Raw genomic sequence first — 14,475 nt, forward strand, 5'->3', positions numbered from 1 at the left:
TGTATTTTGCAAATGTATTTAATAAGTGGACGTAGACAATTTTAATTTCTGAAAAAAGTATTTCGGACTATTGCGAACATTAAAAAAAAAATTAGCCAAATCGGTCCAAGCGTCCTGCAATTTTGGATATATCGAAAAAAAATTGGGGTGGTAAATTTTTCTTTCAGTAAAAACTTAAATTGTATTACTATGTACATTGAAACAAAAAATTAGCCAAATCGGGGCAGCCGTTTTCCAATTTTGTATAAGTCGTAAAAAATGGACGTAAAAGTTGGCGTGGTCTTTTTTTCATTTCGTAAGACTTAGGTTCTTCTTGGACTATGACCAACATTTCACAAAAAAATTTGTGTAAATCGGTCCGGCCGGTTCTCAACTGATTTAATTACCAAAGAACGAAATTTGATTTTTATTTATATAGATTTTTACTGGCTCTAGTGGACGCTAGTTTTTCTTATCAAGTTATTAATTAACTGATGTCAATTAAGGAATGATTTTCTATTAATGTTTTGAAATATAATAAGGTTTTGACTTTGTTCAGTTTTATTTATAATAATTTAAATAATTATGCATTTCATAAATAATTTATTTTATATTTATATTTTTTGTGTAAACTATTTTTAAGTAGAAATTTATAACCGGTAGCATTTTGGCCAGGCTAAGTTATTGAAAAAAAATTAAGCGGTGTCTATGGATTTTAAACTAAACTTTGAATTGCAGTGGATTTATTTTTGCACCCACAGTACAAGGAAACAGCTGATCATAACAAATAAAAATACGCGCTATCAATCCACCCTGCATTACCGTAAAACAAAAATAATTGCGGCTACAATTTAATAAATATTACATATTTATGAGCTCTAAATTAAAATAGAATTTATCAAAATGAATGAAAATTCAGTACAAAAGTGTAGGACATGTCTTAAGAACAGTACAAAAACTTTTCCTCTAACCAAACATGCCAGAGGATGTAGTCCAAAGAGGAGCTACGCTCAACTGCTAAAGGAATATGCCAAAATTGAGGTACATACATAGATTCTTTGAATGCATACAAATTGGTTTAATAAATAATTATATTATTTAGTGCAACCCAGATTATGAGCGTCTCATGCCTAAATATTTATGTTTTTTATGCTGTCGTGAGTTGAGAAATACTTACGCCTTCATTCGTCAGGCCCAGTATTGCAATATTAAACTTGTAAATGTTATTTCTAAGCAATTGGATTGTCTGCAAGAAAAAACAATTGATTTGCCACAAAATGAATTGGAAGTATCGATTGATATCAAAATGGAAAAGGATACTGATGATAGCAATGCAATGGACATCAAATCTAGGGATGCTTTGACAGATGAATTCAGCATTAATAGAACGAGTGTACAATCGAAATCAGAAGTGTTGGAAGAATTAACAGACAATGAGGAGCAATTTCAAAATGAAGATAATGAGGACATTGATGAAATTGATAAGTAAGATTATGGACTATTTGTATCATGAGTGATAAGGGTATATTCAAGTTAGTCATTCCGATTGTAAATTCTACATTTTATTTGTGATAATCCTGGTTTCGTTGCTATTCAAATTCGAGAAAATCGGACCACAAATGGCAACGATATATGTTAATTTAATATAAGTTTTCTATGTAAATAAGTTCTTAGATATTATTTATATTTTCCCCAGTGAACAAAATGATTCAAATGATTTACCGCCAGAATGTTCTACGACGATCGATCATACTATTGCCTCACATTTAAATGATAATGCTGAAGAGGAGCCTTCGGAATCCAAAATTGACACAGCCTGTCCCATATGCGGTAAAATTATGACCAGACGTGATAATTTACTAAAGCACATGCGTACACAACATGATATAGAAGCGCCTAGTTCATATTTAGACAAACGAAAACCTGAAACAAAAGAAGTGTTTGCCTGTAAAATATGTCCTGGTAAATATACAAATAAATACACGTATTTATATCATATAAAAAATAAACATGGTGTGGATGAAAGAAAAGTAAAACAAAAACCAAAGGATAAAATTATTAAATGTCGTTCATGCGATTATACAGCTAGAACTTATGCGGCATTAAACTATCACAATCGTTCCAAGCATGGCTCCGAAAAAGACAAATTCAAATGCAAATTTTGTGCGTACATGTGTCTGAAGAAATTTGATCTATTAACACATGTGAAAAATTCACATAAAGAACTGATAAAAACACTTAAAGCTGAGGCGGTAAATAAAGCGGATGAAGGGTAAAAAAAATGGTTGTAGTGGTTTTATAAAAAAAATACTTTAAAATCATTTTTAAATTTCAGGGATGCTTCCAAGGACACAGCAACTACTAATACAAACTTAACTACTTCATCTAAATATGTAACACCGCAAGATATTGATAATTGCCTAAACGAAACAGAATACTCTTCCAGTGATGACAGCATTCCTTTGGCACAAAAAATCACTAAATCTCATACAAAGCCCTCAAATAAGGAACAATTCAGTGATGAAGAGTTTATAAGGGATATTCTGAATATTAAAAAAAGAAAGACTAAATCATCAGCGGCCAAATCATTAGCCAGACGATGCGATGAATGTGGTAATATTTACAAAAACTACAAAGCTCTTTATGCTCATCAGCGTCATGTACATATCAGCGAAGATAAGTACAGTTTATGTCCACATTGTGGTAAGAAATACAAACGTAAAACCGATCTTAGGATACACATTGAAAAGTCACATATTCCCAAAAATACAAATGAAACTGCAAAACAACCAGCTAAAGTTAGAGAGAAACGTTTTATGTGTACAGAATGCTCGTATGTTTGCACCACAATAACCATCTTGAATATTCACAGAAATCGTCATCATACTGGCGAAAAACCCTATAAATGTGATATTTGCTTTAAATCGTTTATTGTGCCGTACGATTTGAAAATTCATCGTTATTTACATACCGGCGAAAGGCCATACAAATGTCCGATTTGTTCGAAGGGTTTTCGCGACAATTCCCATATGATTAAACACAAACGTATACATAGCAGTGAACGGCCGTACAAGTGTAAAGATTGCGGTAAAAGTTTTACACAGTCGTATAATTTATCGGTGCACCGACGAACGCATCTGAAGGAGAAAAAACTGAATTGTGCGATTTGTGGTAAAGTATTTGAAAATAGATCGTTATTAAATATACATCGTATTAATGAAAATCATCATGATGAAGTTGTATAAATGTAAAAAGAGTGATTTATTATTTATGTTCTCAGCATTTTATATTAAGAAATATACACAATACATAATATGAAGTTGTATTAATATCAGATACCGAAAATAACGGATCCACTTTCAATTCAGCCTTAACCATTTAAAAATCGCTTTTGTATTATATCACTGAGAGAGTGATTTATTTATAATTTATTTTATTTTTTTGTAAAGGTCAGGTTATACCTTAATTTGCGAAGATGATCAATAAATTACTTAAATTGTTTTGATGAAAATCAAGGCTTAAGTATTAATAAATCATGGAATGTAAAATTTTCAATTTCACAAAATAAATTTTGCATGAAATATCTAAAAAATATTTCAAGAAATCCAAAATTCGCAAATTTTCCAAAGAATTATAAATTAAAAAATTTTCTAAAAATTATTTTTTCAAACATCATCTATCTTCTATATATATAAAAATGAATTGGTCCATGTATGTAATGTCATCACGTGAGAAAGGCTGGAGCGATTTGGCTGATTTTTTTATTCGATTCGAAATTTTCAGGAGATGGTTTGTAAAGAAAAAAAATTCCGGGTAAAACTCGGAAATTCTTTTTTTTTGAGAGTCCAGTCAACTGTAATAAAAAAGCTCCCTAAAGTATGCAGTACAAATTTAGATATTTTATTTGCAAATAAATAAGAACAGGCTGGTGTGCGTGGGTTGGAGAAACTTGAATAACTAAACTAACATTAGTAAATGCTACCGGGAGAAGCCGGGGCGATCAACTAGTATATAATATATTAGGCTGGGTCGATTTGTATGGACGATCAAAAAGTAAAAAATCTTATAACAGAAACGCAATCTACGGAAAATTCTAAGAACGTTTCCTCAAGAAACCATAGGTCTAAAATCAAATCGTATCATGCGCATTTCGTTATCCAATGAAGATTTTCTGATTTTTTATTATCCCTTCGTGAGAAGGTTATATATAAGTTTGTCATTCCGTTTGTAATTTCCACAATATAATTTTCCGACCCTATAAAGTATATATATTCTGGATCCTTATAGATAGCGGAGTCGATTAAGCCATGTCCGTCTGTCTGTCCGTTGAAATCAATTATCTGAAGACCCCAGATATCTTCGGGATCCAAATCTTCAATAATTCTGTCAGACATGCTTTCGAGAAGTTCCCTCTTTAAAATCAGCAAAATCGGTCCACGAATGGCTGAGATATTAGGAAAAAACCAGGACAACCTCGATTTTTTACCTATTTTTTACCTATATCTGGATTACAAAGGCATTAATATAGACAATATGGACCTTTGCAACGACATATATAAGACTATAGTAAGTTGGACCTACAATGGCTCAAAAAATTTTTTAAAATTAAAAAAAATTTTAATTTAAAATGACAATTAAATTAAAAGAAACATTTTTTCAAAAAAATTAAAAAAACAACTTTGGAAAAAAATATAAATTTTCTTTTTTAAAGTATAATTTGGTGAAGGGTATATAAGATACGGCACAGCCCTTATTTGGTCTTACTTGTTTTTTGTTATAGTTTATTTATGTATTAAAAATCAAATAAAATGTTTAGTTACTATTAAATTAGAGTTTTTTTTACTAAGAAATGAGAATTTTAAACTCTTTTAATCAATAAAACAAGAAACCATGTACATATTTGCTACAAGATATGGTAAAAGTTGAAACGAGTCAAAAGTTCGAAAAGTCGAAGTTATAAAAATAGAAAAAAGTCGAAAAGTCGACTTTTTGTTTCAACTATAGAACCCTACGCCAATGCATTACACGATAAGGCTAGCTGCGACGATGCTTTGAACCAAATAACGATTCAAACGTATCCATAGAGTCGTCTGTATGTTGAAATCAACTTTCCCAAGTCCACAAATAACACATGATTGATACATCAATATATTTGCTATAGTCCAACTTAGGTTTGCTATTTAAAATCGAGAAAATCGGCCCACAAATGTGTGAGATTATATTAAAAGTCTTACGAAAGTCTTTACATTTGCCAAAGTTTTTAAGTAATTTTTTTAATTTCAAGTGTTTTTTTTTCTTTTTTCATCCGCTTAAAAGTTTTGTAGTTCACACAATTCTTTTTGCACCCACAGTGCAATGAAACAGATTTTCTCAGCAATTAAAAATTGTGTTATCAATTTATAGTGGATTACTATCAAAATAAAAACTACGGCTACAAACTGTTCTTGTAATATTTAATAATAAACCATTAATGATCAGTAAATAAAGAAATATATTAAAAAAAAATGAATGAAAAATCAGTGCAGAAATGTAGAACATGTCTTAAGATCAGTGAAAAAATGTTTCCTATAAACAAACATGCAAGAGGCTGCAGACCCAAGAGGACCTATGGTCAACTACTAAAGGAATATGCCAAATTAGATGTAAGAACATAGATTAATGAATGGGAATACTACTATATAACAATTTTATTTACTATTTAGTTCATATCAGATTATGAGCATCTCATGCCACAATATTTATGTGCTTTGTGCTGTCGTGAGTTGAGGTCCACTAATGCATTTGTTCGACAAGCGAAGAATTCCTATAATGAACTTCTAAATCTTATTTCTAAACAATTGGTTTGTCTGCAAGAAAAAACTATTGATTTGTCACCAAATGTAAACGAATTGGAAAAATCCCTTGATATCAAAATGGAAAATGATATTGATGAATACCAGGCGATAGAACGAAAAGGCCAAGATAATACAACAAATGAACTCAAAATTGTAATAACGAGTACTATGTTGAAGTTGGAAGTATTGGAGGAATCAACAGATATTGGCAAACCTATTAAAAAGGATGAAATTATTGAAGAAATGGATATTATTGATAAGTATGATTATGGAATTTTAGAAAGATAGTTTTGCATTTTGAAATTCGGAAAAATCGGCCCACAAAGTGGCTGAGAACTAAGAAAAAAACCGCGACTACATAGGTATATCTGGATTAATAAATCATTAACATAGACAATATGGATATCTAATGATAGATATTTTTAGCAAGGATATAACGCCATAGAAATTCGGTCTGACAATGAGTCAAATTTGGGGGAAAAAATTTATTCACCAATTTGTTTTTTTCAACAAAATTTTGTTTAATCCTTTTCTTAAAGTGATGTGATGAGTACTTTTAAGTTATATGTGAAATCGTATAGGATTTCATTTGAATATAAGTTTTTATTAAGGTATTTTAACTATGTAATATAATGTTACGTTTTTACCTTTTAAAACGGTGGTTTATTTCCATTAAATAAACCGGATTGCCTTAATTGCAAATAAAATCGGTTATTAACCCGGCAATTCCCATACCCTCGCAAAAGGGAGAAACAATTTATTTTTATTCTAAATAGTAAATATACGCTTAGTTTACGCTATAAAAAAAATTTAAAATAAAAAAAATATTGGCAGTTGTGCTTTTATAGCACTGGGCATAATTTATTAAATACTTCGAATTTTATCTTCCTGTTCCATCAATGTTATGCCCATGTAAATAATTTAGCTAAGACGGACCAGTAATGAAATTATCAAAGTACTAGATCTTGAGTGAAGCTCTAAAAAATTGCGACACCTAAGATATACTCTGACTACAACTTCAAGCATGGACCACTTGCTCCTTGATATAATACGCAGTTTAATAAATATCCTTGTGCCGTAGCTGTAGACCAAATTTTATACCCAAATCGTAATGGTTTCCCATGAATATGTTGCTTTGTGATATGTCTCCCATAATATGGAACAGTAGTATCATCAATTGAAATAAAACAAATTACTCATATCTGCAATGAGGCATATTAAATCTTTGTTGTACAATAACTCAAAGCAATCAGTGACACTGATATCTTCAGGAAATGTGCCTGGAATATCTTGATCGCTGTCCTTTTACCACATGAAGAAAAAACTGAAGTATTTTTTGACCACTTCTTTACCGTAAGTTCTTTCTTTTTCTTCTTCGGGGCATGTTCCTGGTCTGCAATGTGTTCTGATACTTGTGGCGCATCTTGATCCACTTCTTCATTTGCTCTGTTGGGTCTGGGTTGCACTTCAACCTCTGAGGCCAACATTCGGCTAGGAAGGCACACCGGTATGTTAAAATCAAAAACCATGCTTAAAGATTTTTAAAAATTCCCTAGTTAATAAAATTCTAGTGTTGCAAAAATAAAATCAACAGGGTATTGTCTGTATATAAGTAATATTAATATTTATCAGTGATGTCTGTTTCCATATTTAAAACTACCGTTAATCTTTGTCACCTGTAGGTGACACTGGGAAATGCCGGGTTAACAACTGTTTATTTGAATTTAATAACAATAACTTGAATTCAATCTGTTAGGTTAGGTTAGGAAGGGGTGTACACTATGTGCACTTCCACTCGGAGACCTTGAGGTCCATTGTGATTCCCTTCAAATAGTTTGAAAAAGAGGATAGCCTTAGAGTAATAGAAGAGACCAAAGTACAGCCTGTTGAAAAGAGAAAGAAAGAAATATAGATCTTTTCACGGATTTGGAATCGCTGTAGAACGTCCACCCTATTCCCTTAATGAAACCTAGTATGTTGCTTAATTTGCAGCCAGCAACACTACCAAGTTCGTCCAGAAATCTATTTCCTAGCCATCTAAGTATGTGACCCTGTAACCTAGGACAGTTGCACATAATGTGCTCTACTGTCTCTAGCTCCTCTGCATCCCCACACACTCTACGGAAGTCCTGTGTGCCATTATCCCATTTGCCCTTAAAGGCTCCAATTGAGCAATGGCCTGTTATCACTCCTACTAGAATCCTGAGATTATACAACTCTATCAGTGTTCCAGTCGCGTTTGCATTCAGTTTTGGCCATAAGGCCCTGGACACTGCCCCAGGATTGTTTTGTATAGTCAATTCAATCTGTTAATACACACACTTGTATTATTATTTCTTAAATTAAACACAATACGAAGGTTAACTGTAACGAAGCTTCCTATCAACTCAATCACCAGCAACTCGCCGTTACTATTTATATACACCGCGACATCTTCTAGTAAATTCGAGAATTATCTATTACAATGATTAATTGGAACTTTTAAAGCTGCTTCACAGTAAATATTGTCATACTTATAAACAAAAACGGACTGTTATCAACATTGTTTATAAGTAGAAGTTTCTAGGGATATAAATTTAAATAAACAAGCAGCCGTTACAGACCGTTGAATTTCAATTTATAATGCAATTTCGTAACTATAAGTTATTTTGGTTTAAATAAACCAAAAATAAAGATCGGGAAAAATCAAAAATAAGAGTTTAAATTATTTTTTTCATTTCATTTATTTCTGTAATATTAGACTTAGCTAGAACCTCTTTAAGTTTCATAAGGACAAAAAAACTCAAAAGCAAAATGATTTATTTTTTTCCCAGTGAACAAAATTATTTAAATGATTTACCGCCAGAATATTCTACGACTTTCGATAAAACTATTGCCTCACATTTAGATGATACTGCTGAGAAGCCTTCAGAATATCAAATTGATACAGCCTGTCCCATATGCGGTAAAATTATGAGCAGACGTGATAATTTATTAAAACACATGCGTTCACAACATGACATAGAAGCGCCCAGTACATATTTAGACAAACATAAACTTGATTCAAAAGAAGTGTTTACCTGTAAATTATGCCCTGATAAATACATCAATAGAGACATGTATTTATATCATATAAAAAATAAACATGGTGTAGTTAAACTAAAGGAAAAACAAAAACCTAAGGATAAAATTTTAAAATGTCGTTCATGCGATTATACAGCTGGAAATTATGCGTCATTAAACTATCACAATCGTTCCAAGCATGGCTCCGAAAAAGACAAATTCAAATGCAAATTTTGTGCGTACATGTATATGCAGAAATATGACCTATTAACACATGTGAAAAATTCCCATAAAGAACTGATAAAAACACTTAAAGCTGAGGCGGCAAATAAAACGGATAAAGGGTAAAAAATGGTTTTAGTGGTTTTATAAAAAAATACTTTAAAATCATTTATAAATTTCAGGGATGCTTCCAAGGACACAGCAACTACTAATACACACTTAAAGACTTCTTGCCTAAACAAAACAGAATACTCTAACAGTGATGACAGCATTTCTATGGCACAAAAAATCACTAAATCTCATACAAAACCTTTAATAAAGACTGAAGTGGATAAGGAACAATTTAGTGATGAAGAGTTTATAAGGGATATTCTAAATATTAAAAAAAGAAAGACTAAATCATCATCATCATTAGCCAGACGATGTGAAGAATGTGGTAATATTTACAAAAACTACAAAACACTTTATGCTCATCAACGTCATGTACATATCAGCGAAGATAAGTACAGTTTATGTCCACATTGTGGTAAAAAATACAAACGAAAAACCGATCTTAGGATACACATTGAAAAGTCACATATTCCCAAAACTTCAACAGAAACTGCAAAACAACCAGCTAAAGTTAAAGAGAAACGTTTCATGTGTACAGAATGCTCGTACGTTTGCGAAACAATAACCATCTTGAATGTTCACAGAAATCGTCATCATACTGGCGAAAAACCCTATAAATGTGATATTTGCTTTAAATCATTTATTGTGCCGTACGACTTGAAAATTCATCGTTATTTACATACCGGCGAAAGGCCATACAAATGTCCGATTTGTTCGAAGGGTTTTCGCGACAATTCCCATATGATTAAACACAAACGTATACATAGCAGTGAACGGCCGTACAAGTGTAAAGATTGCGGTAAAAGTTTTACACAGTCGTATAATTTATCGGTGCACCGACGAACGCATCTGAAGGAGAAAAAACTGAATTGTGCGATTTGTGGTAAAGTATTTGAAAATAGATCGTTATTAAATATACATCGTATTAATGAAAATCATCATGATGAAGTTGTATGAATGTAAAAAGAGTGATTTATTATTTATGTTCTCATTATTTTATAAGAAATAAACACAATACATAATATAATCAAGTTGTATTAATATCAGAGATTGAAAATAAAGGGTCCATTTTAAATTTCAATGGTAAATTTATAGCCTTAACCATTTAAAAATCCTATTTGTATTGTATCACTGAGATAGTGATTTATAAGACAACTTTTTAGGTTAGTGCTTGAGAGAAACAGGAATGAAAAAACACATAACTAGTTATTTTAACATGTAGGGGTGCTAAGTTAAAAAGGCATCTCATAGACAGTCAAATAACCGATTACTTGTAAACAGAGCTGTAAATGAATAATTAATTTTTGAATTAATTCGCGAATCATTTATACAAAAAAATTAATTGAATGAAATTTGAATCAATTCAAATGAATTTGGTAAAAATGAATTGCAATTCGTTTGAATTGAATTGATTTTGAATTAATTCAAATGAATTTGGTAAAAATGAATTGCAATTCGTTTTCAATTCATTTGAATTGAATTGATTTTGAATTAATTCAAATGAATTAGAAAACAAAATTAGCAATTCATTTGAATTAAATTAATTTCCAATTCATTCGAATTGGAAATTTGAATTGATTTTCTAAGTAAATCTACAGTAAGCATTACTGTTGTTTTGTCATTCAACTAATTTTTTATGTAAAAGACAGCAAGCATTACATACATTGTTATTATTCCTGATTTATGATTATTTTTGGAAGATAGCCTTATTTTTTTGAAATAAATATAACATAAATATTAGCAAAAAGTTTGTCGTTGGGTGTTCGTGGGTCACAAAATTTCAAAAATTATTAATTGCTTCTTGAATGTTGGATGTGTTTTGTCGTTCAGCGTTTTTCAAAATAAAAATCAGTTCTTCTTGAAGAAACAAACTCCAAACTCCATGTTTTCATAGATCAGGCGCGTATATAGGACAAGGCTTTAAAATTTTTGTACTGGATATTTTCATTTTGGTAGGAGAAATTTTTCATTCCCCCTAGAGATTTGCTCTTGAATTTGATTGATTGCAACTCATTTTTGATTCATTCATTTGAATTGATAATTCTTTTTTTCTAATTCAAATGAATTAATTCAAAATCAATTCAATTCAAATGAATTGTAAATGAATTGCTAATTCTTTTTTCTAATTCATTTGAATTAATTCAAAATCAATTCAATTCAAATGAATTGCAACTCATTTCTGCCTAATTCGTTTGAATTGATTCAAATTTCATTCAATTCATTTTTCAAATCAATGAATTGATTCAAAATTTAGCTAATTCATAATGAATTAAAATCAAAAAAGAATGATTCATTTACAGTTCTGCTTGTAAACACAAACCTTCCTCCGACAACTGTTCAAAATAAATGTTTAAAGTGAATACAGGTAACTTAGAGCCACTTAAGTGACAATTGACTTCACGCTAGGTTGCAGGTGATGTCAGTATACTTAAGCAAAAATAAAATAAACTGTGTGGGAATTATAGCAACACAATTTGTACGGATTACTCACACATTGACTACACTTTAGATTACTTAGAGACACTGAAGATACAATTGCCTTCTCGTTAGATTACACGTGATCTATAAAGTAACCAATTGACTTTTGTCTGCACTTCAAATTGGAGTCAGCCAAGTGGTCAGACATTAGTGACAATTACTGTCTGTAACGGAAACATTGACTAATTGCTTAACTGCTGGGTAGACTTTAGATTTTTTTTTGACAGCGTTTCACTTCTTGTTTTCCTTTTGATTTAAATTCTTGATTATGAATATGAAGGTAAATCTACAAATCAATTTTAATACAATAATTTTACTTTATTTGGGAATACTACAATATAATTGATTTTTTAATCTATCTATATATACAGTGGTGGACAGGAATTTAAGACAAAAATTGTTTGCTAAATTCCATGTAATTGTCAATTATTTTTTCAAATATTTCCACAAATATGTATGCATGAGGACTGTTTTAACACACAAGTGTGTTTTATTCGACTGTGTCAATTCATACATATTCACCACGAACACATAAAATTTTTCTACAACTTGACCAAAATTTTTTTTTTTGAAATAAACATATTTTCTCACATTTATATCATTATATTTTTATTATTATAAAATATTCAGACCAAATTTCGTATTTTTAGTTCCATTAGTTTCGCTCATATCATGTTATTAACAGCGGATGTTCGCTGAGGTGGGTCAACGTATTTCCACATATCTTTGTCCATATATGTTTTACCGATTTTTCCAAACATTTTTCAGAAACTAGAAACATTAGTAATAAATTTCATACCCTTAGAGCTAGTTTCTGGGATAGAGATAATCTACATTCTTCGCTTAAACCTAAATTAAACTAAAAATTGTGTTTCTCACTTATTGTTTACATGCTATATAATCTAGGTTTAACTGAGCATCATTGGTGAGTTAAACCTAAGTATAAAATGCCAAAGCACAAACAGATGGAAAATAAAATAAACAATTCAGCACAGCAGCTCTTTGTTTTTATTTGCTTTATTAACATAAATATAATTTTTAATATACATTTTATATACTTTTATGTCGCGGTTGCTTTTTCTTATAAAATGTATAGTATTGCCATATTTATATGAAAAAATTTGAAGAATAAACATGTGATTTGACTGAAAAGTATGGCAATGCTAACAAAATTAATCCACTAGTGAGAAACACAATCATTGGTTAAATTCCGGCAAAATATGTTTCAGGATTAATATAACAGCGTGTTAAGCTGAGTTTAACTGACAAGTAAGAAACTAGCTCTAAGAGGTTCTTTTATTTTGGCTCTATCGCACTTAAAATTCAGTTGATGAAAAAAATTCAAGTATTTGTCTTAAATTGGTGGCCACCACTGTATATAAAAAAGAAATGGTCCATGTATGTAATGTCATCACGTGAGAACGGCTGGTGCGATTTGGCTGATTTTTTTTTATTCGATTCGAAATTTTCAGGAGATGGTTTGTAAAGAAAAAAATTAAAAAATTCCGGGTAGAACTCGGAAATTCTTTTTTTTGTGAGTACAGTCAACTGTAATAAAAAAAGCTCCCTAAAGTATGCAGTACAAATTTAGATATTTTATTTGCAGATAAATAAGAACAGGCTGGTGTGAGTGTGTTGGATAAACTTGATAAACTTAGTAAATGCTACCGGGCGAAGCCGGGACGATCAACTAGTTTTTTAATAAAAACATTACTATATTCGTAAATAATTTTTTAATTTTCTCATTTGTTTATTTGGATTGAAACTTAGAGATATCACAGGATTAGAAATAATACATAGAAATAATAAAGAATAACATTTATTGTACACATTAAGAATTAAAAGTATGTTTGAAACTCCGAAAGATTTTATGATTTCGATTTATCAGGCGTTGAAGTTGTGGTTGTAGTTTTGCTGTGGAAAAAATATATGAAAATTATTAAATAAAGATTAAACATTTTTAAAAAATAAAAAAGAAATTTCTAATTTGTAAATATGTTATTGCAGAAAATTAAGAGCCTAATTTTATAAAACGCAATGACACGTTAAACAAATTTTGTATGGAAAATATTAAAATTTAAAACCTTTTGCTCAGTATTCTTCTGAACGTTTCGTTTCATAAAATGTGGCCCTAATTGTTTTGATTTGATTTTAAAAAGAAAGAAATATTTATGTTAAACAAATGTCGTTAAGTTCTTAAAATATTCAATAAGTAAAAAATTTCTTTAAAAATTAACGTTATTTTGGTTAAATAATTTCATCATTTGGTTTATATGTAAAAGTCATAAGAGAAATTTACTTCAAATTTTAAGTTTTAAGAATATACAGTTTCGTTAAGTTGAATAAGTTATCAATAATATAGGAACTTTGCTAAATTTTAATTATGGATTTAATACTTGATATAAAGGAATTTAACAAAAATTGTCGTTAAAAATCTTTGGTTTAAAACATAAATTTTCGTTAAGTTTCTTTTTATGGTCAGAAATTAAACAAATTCTTAAGATTTGAATATTAGCTTATATAAAATAAACGAATATAGTAATTTCGCTTATTATAAGACTCTGTTTGTGGTAATAAACTTTCGTTAAATTTCACAAAAGTACGTTAAGTAAGAATTTTTAATGGAAATAAACAACTGATTATTAATATTTATTGAATTTATAAAAATAAAGCATAAATATTATAGTCACTGTAAATAATATTCAAAAATCTGTTAGCTTTCTAAATTCTTAAATATATTATTCATTCCATCGTACATTACAAACAGGGTGACCTTGGATCTTCTTATTTTGATCATACCCTTTGGACA

At 30.1% G+C, this 14,475-nt stretch overlaps 2 protein-coding genes across 2 annotated transcripts; both read left to right on the plus strand.

Annotated features, from left to right (window-relative positions):
- The first annotated feature begins 845 nt into the window (after nt 1–845).
- Nucleotides 846–10,173, plus strand: LOC135963301 (zinc finger protein 585A-like). Its single transcript, XM_065515096.1, has 7 exons — nt 846–1,020; nt 1,082–1,464; nt 1,676–2,251; nt 2,315–3,218; nt 7,570–7,574; nt 8,627–9,199; nt 9,260–10,173. The coding sequence occupies exons 1-7, from the start codon at nt 883–885 to the stop codon at nt 10,143–10,145; spliced, it is 3,465 nt and encodes a 1,154-aa protein (XP_065371168.1). The 5' UTR covers nt 846–882; the 3' UTR covers nt 10,146–10,173.
- Nucleotides 5,412–6,252, plus strand: LOC135956734 (uncharacterized). The gene is made up of 2 exons (XM_065507303.1): nt 5,412–5,621; nt 5,682–6,252. The coding sequence occupies exons 1-2, from the start codon at nt 5,484–5,486 to the stop codon at nt 6,099–6,101; spliced, it is 558 nt and encodes a 185-aa protein (XP_065363375.1). The 5' UTR covers nt 5,412–5,483; the 3' UTR covers nt 6,102–6,252.
- Nucleotides 10,174–14,475: the final 4,302 nt, after the last annotated feature.

The sequence above is a fragment of the Calliphora vicina genome, chromosome 1, assembly GCF_958450345.1.
Source record: "Calliphora vicina chromosome 1, idCalVici1.1, whole genome shotgun sequence".
Lineage (NCBI taxonomy): Eukaryota > Metazoa > Arthropoda > Insecta > Diptera > Calliphoridae > Calliphora > Calliphora vicina.

Bases quoted from the DNA above. Each gene is read 5' to 3' on its own strand.
- LOC135963301 (XM_065515096.1), top strand. From the start codon at position 883: ATGAATGAAAATTCAGTACAAAAGTGTAGGACATGTCTTAAGAACAGT. The intron at 1,465-1,675 runs GTAAGATTATGG...TATTTTCCCCAG, and splicing joins GACATTGATGAAATTGATAA to TGAACAAAATGATTCAAATG. The intron at 2,252-2,314 runs GTAAAAAAAATG...TTTAAATTTCAG, and splicing joins GTAAATAAAGCGGATGAAGG to GGATGCTTCCAAGGACACAG.
- LOC135956734 (XM_065507303.1), top strand. From the start codon at position 5,484: ATGAATGAAAAATCAGTGCAGAAATGTAGAACATGTCTTAAGATCAGT. The intron at 5,622-5,681 runs GTAAGAACATAG...TTTACTATTTAG, and splicing joins AGGAATATGCCAAATTAGAT to TTCATATCAGATTATGAGCA.